Source organism: Octopus bimaculoides, chromosome 10 (assembly GCF_001194135.2).
Source record: "Octopus bimaculoides isolate UCB-OBI-ISO-001 chromosome 10, ASM119413v2, whole genome shotgun sequence".
NCBI lineage: Eukaryota > Metazoa > Mollusca > Cephalopoda > Octopoda > Octopodidae > Octopus > Octopus bimaculoides.
The window spans coordinates 86048105-86053151 of record NC_068990.1 but is presented as its reverse complement, the minus strand read 5'-3'; the positions used below and the strand labels follow the sequence as shown (position 1 = coordinate 86053151).

General features: G+C 40.9%; 1 protein-coding gene across 1 annotated transcript in view; it reads right to left on the bottom strand.

Moving 5' to 3' along the window:
• LOC106880869 (afadin) overlaps positions 1 to 5047 on the bottom strand; it is a 152999-nt gene that overhangs the window by 6108 nt on the left and 141844 nt on the right. The window contains exon 23 of the mRNA XM_052970984.1: positions 1151 to 3069. Coding sequence (XP_052826944.1) covers positions 1151 to 3069 — 1919 coding nt within the window. The remainder of the gene's footprint in view (positions 1 to 1150; positions 3070 to 5047) is intronic.

Sequence of the window (5047 nt, the reverse complement as noted above, 5' to 3'; positions counted from 1 at the left end):
AATCTGATTTGGCAGAGTTTCTACAGCTGGATGCCCTTCCTAACGCCAACCACTCCGAGAGTGTAGTGGGTGCTTTTACGTGCCACCGGCATGAAGGCCAGTCAGGCGGTACTGGCAACGGCCACGCTCAAAATGGTGTATTTTATGTGCCACCCACACAAGAGCCAGTCCAGCGGCACTATCATACCAGGCGATGTAATACATCAATACAGGACACCAAAAGCTAACAATAAGTGTAAGAAATGAAGAGACAGTGAGGAAGTGGACAACAAGCACACAACTCAAAACAATGGTTTTCAAACTGTTTCCTAAAAGACAAGTCAGTATCCATGATCATTAGAGACCCCCAACCCCTGACTGAGTGAAGCAATGTGGATGATGTTCAGTTTGAACTAGACCCCCAACCCCTGACTGAGTGAAGCAATGTGGATGATGTTCAGTTTGAACTTGAGTAAATAGAAGATTGTAGGATAGAGTTTTAAAGTCATAGTGAAGTGTTTGGAGTATGGACAATGAGGGGAAGAGAAGTGTGTGTGTGCAACAGGTGGGTTTGTAGCAGCTGCGGTACACAGCTTGTAACTTCAGAAGAGCAGAAGTTGTTTTAGCAACAGTAGATGTGATGATGAGAGGAAATAGCAAGCCTCAGTAGAAATCATCACAGATCTACAGATTGAATAAAAAACTGAATGGTATACAACCAGGACATCAACCAAGCCACCTAGTGAACAGGGCCCAGGTCACCACCACAGCATGGCCATGGGCCACAATCACAACAAGGATCAAGATCTATCAAAATCGTTATTACATTTGTTATCTTCATCTTTCCAATGTCCACTTTTCCATGGTTGCATAGGCCAGATGAAACTTGTTAAGTTAAATTTTCCACAGCTGGATGCACTTTCTGTCACCAACAGTCACCTGTTTCCAAGCAAGGGAATATTTTCCCTAGCCCTTTGAATAACAAACAACTCTGAGAGGATAACTTCCTCCCATCAGTTATTGAGGCCCTGAAAAAGGGTGGTGAATGCAACCCTTTTCACACTTACTAAGTCTGTAAGATAAAACAAAAGGACATTGCTCACAGACACCGACCAAAAATTAAAAAATAAATAAAATAAATTTAAAAACAAAAATCAAAAAGAAATCAAACCTGAACTCTGTATTGACTGTGACCAGCTTCTGAGCCATCATCATCATCATCATCCTCATCTCTATCACCAACTTCTTTGACACGGCGTTGGAATTCGTCTTCCAGCTGGAGCTTCCTCAGTCTGTCTTCATCCTGTGGTTGACGATACTTCATCTCGGTCAGCTTCTTTATCTCAAGCTCCCTAAGCTTGTTTATATCATGAGGGTCTATATTCTCGTCACCATCCCAAAAGGGGACACTTGAAGAAAGCTGAGGTTGTTCTTGTGTGGGAGGAAGAAGGGGTGGCCCACTCTTGTTCTTGACCATGTTAACAGGGCCTGTGTGGGATGGAAGGAAGCCTTGATGACCAAATTGCTTCTCGTTTGGATGGGGGTCCTGGTTGTAGTTGTTCTGCTGGATGGTGTACTGAGTGTGGGAGTTGGAGTTCATGTTGTTAGGGACCATGTGTTGGTATGTAGTGCCTTCTTTGAGATTATCATGGAAATCAACCCGACCGAATTCTTCAGAGTACCTGTTTGACCGATTCCACTGCACATTCTCTGGAGTGTAGTTGTTATACTTGATGTTATCAGGTGGCGGTGGAGGGAGAATATCCTGAAGATCTTCAGGTGCAGGGGGTGGAGGCAAATCAGGTGGAATCTCTGGGGGTGGTGGTAAGTAGGAACCTTCCTGATCAACATAAACCATTCTGTTTGCAGTTGCTGTTGACGTTGGCGGCATGTACAGATGTTCGTCAGGTCCAAGCCTTGCATTATAGAGGTTCTGATGCAACACGTAATTCTCTTGGACATTGACACGACCAATATCAGTGGTTGCTGGAATTGGTTCCACTGGTTTTAGAGCCACCTTCTTTGGAGGAACTGCTGGTTTCTTTACAATATGTTGGTCTCCTGCCTTTGGCAGCTGGTGGAAAGGAGGTGCTGGTTCTTGCATACGTTCTTTGGTTTTCTCAAAGAAATGCTGTTGGCGAGCTTGGTTGTTGACCGATGCTTTTGGAATGTCTTGTCTGATTTCTTGAGAAGGAGGTTCCGCTCGAATTTTTGCATAGTGTGATGGCTGGGGTTTCTGCTCAGGCGATTCTGTGTGATTACCAAACCGATTGAAATTCTGTTCAGCGCCATTAACACCCCCATAGTTTCGACTGTTGTCCAAGTCATATTTCATCTGCCATTCACGGACCTTATCCGTACTTATCTCGTCTGACCTCGGACGCAGCTGGTTTCCAGAATAATCTTGACGGTCAGGACGACTGCCAGGATATGCAACTGAAACTGGTCGATCATCCTTCACTGCGTTATTCATTGATGAATGAACAGAAGTAGGAGGTTGATTAGCAAGTGGTGGTGTACCTTTTGGCTGATATGGTGGAATAGGACTTGGTGTATAAGCAGCCCCTCGATCAGGTAAGTTTTGGACATGTCTGACCATTTCTGTGGGGCCAGCTCGAGAATATCGCAGCGGGTCCTGTTTGTTGATGTTTCCCTGTCTGGCATTTTCTGGAATTCTTTGATATGGGTCGATGTTCCGATTGTCCATAGGTTTCCCTGATGGATCATGCTGCTTGCTAATATCTGGGCTTCTAGAAAGGGGTCCAGGATAGCGAGAATCTGTTGGAGGAATTTGATTGTTAGGAGAAGCATTTCGTTGTTCAAAACCCGGTCTGTTACCACCATTCATGAAGGGCTGCCCTAGGTGGTGTTGTTGCTGCCGGTGTGGAGAACCCTGATTGGCTCTCATGGGCCCATTTGCAGCTGGGTTCCGGAGGTTACTCGGAGAGTCTTGTTGATTGGACATGTTTGGGTCACGTAGGTGTGGCATACTCCCTGGGGGTGGCTTCATCACTTCACCTTGAGGTAAAGTGCGGCTCTGGTAGTTGGGATTGTTTTTCTGGTTGCGGGGATCAGAAGCAGATCCTTCACCTGTAACAACAACAACAATCAATCAATCAATCAACAAAATCACAATTTTTGAAGAATATCAGGAGATGAAATATCAAGCAACAAGTAGAGGACCCCTGAAGTACTAAAGAACTGGTAGGGGAGTCGGATGATATCAGTTATAAACTGTCAACCTTTAAAACTTGAATGTGTTTTGTTTAATTTACTAAATTGAAGTTTGTTAATGATTACTTTTTTTACACTTCTAAATACACATTCGAAAGAAATAACATTAAAAATTAGTAATATAGGTACATCATGTCACTGTTCACTCACTGATGTACCAATAACAAAGTACCTAGCACCCCCCACCACCACCACTGCACCCTTCTATCGCCACCACTACCCATGTGTCAGTGTCCACCCCTATTTTGCCGTTAAGACTGTTTATGTTTAAAAACTGAAAAATAATCTTTATTAAAGGACCACTTATATCACAAAAATTTAACATAAAAACGACACCCTCCCCATATATATATTATATACAGGGTGTCCACAAAAACTGGGTACATGGAGTAACTAATATCGTAATATAAACAATTAAATATAAGATAATAATTTCTTAAAGTACGTGTTAGTCCCCATGTACCCAGACTGTAAATAAAATCATAACACAAACAATTGAATATAAGAAATAATATCTTAAAGTATGTATTAATCCTCATGTACCCAGACTTTCTGGACACCCTGTATATATATATATATATATATATATATATATATATATATATATATGTGTGTGTATATATATATAACTTTCCCAATATCCAAGTTTGGTATCTGCTTAGTCACCAATAATTGTAAAAATGACATTCTTAAACTAGTGATTTCCAAATTCCCCACCACCAGTTCAACACTCCTACTCTCCACTTCAGATTCCCCTCACCATCTTGTAGCCATCGTAGTAGTAGTGATGGAAGATAGTAGCTTCCAATTTAGGTCTATGTAAATGGTGACATCAATGAGGAAGCTTCAGATAGCTTTTTCCAAATAAACCAAGATAGTAATTTCATTAGTCAGTTGACATTAATAATTTATAATCAATATTACTGTCTTTACCGTTTACAAGATATTGGGGGGTTCTGAAAAATCAAGACTGCTACAAAATTACTAAGACGTGTCTAGCAGTGCAGCTAAGACTATGCAAAGAGATCAAGCAAAGGGGATCAAAACATGGATCAAGAGGAACAGGGATGAAGCAAATGCGATCAAGACATGGAAGGATCAAGCAAATAAGATCAGGAAATTGGAATTAAAAACGCTACAATTTAATCATGCAGATAATATAAGAGAGTACATAGGAGAGCTCGAACTTCAAATTAAGGCTAAGACAAGGTGGATTTGTCCCACTCTACATTCTAAACAAGAGAGAAAGAATGGTGCTGCCTGTGCTATGTGCTGAACCGACTTACGAAAATTTGGAGCTGGTTGCCATAATATTGGCAGAGATGAACTGATATAGTTGGAATTTCTAGGAATATTGTGCAGACCCATTTTAGTTTGACTCGAAACAACTTTGCGGTTATTTCTGGCACCAAATGAAACATTAACAGGAGCAGAAGTAGAAGCAGAAAGACCTCGCCATTCGGCTGCAAGGACAAGGTCTTTGACATTTTTCCTGCACTGGAGTTCCTGCAGAGTGCACTCAGCATTGGACCAAGATCTATCATGCAAGTCGGAAAAAAGCCCCATTTTCCTTTCTTTTTTTTGTTTTTTTTTTTTGTTTTTCCATTTCAAAGATTCAAAATATAAAATTTAAAACAAACAAAAATAATTAAAGAAGAACAAAATTCAAATAACATTCCATAAATTGCAGCAAAGTGAAATAAAAACGGCAAGAAAAGTCAAACTGTTTGCTCAGGAAATTTGTGTCATAACCAAGCAAAACCATTTATGCAACAGACATGCATCATAAGCAAATCAAGATACATAATGATGTGAGTTTTTTAAAAAAAATATT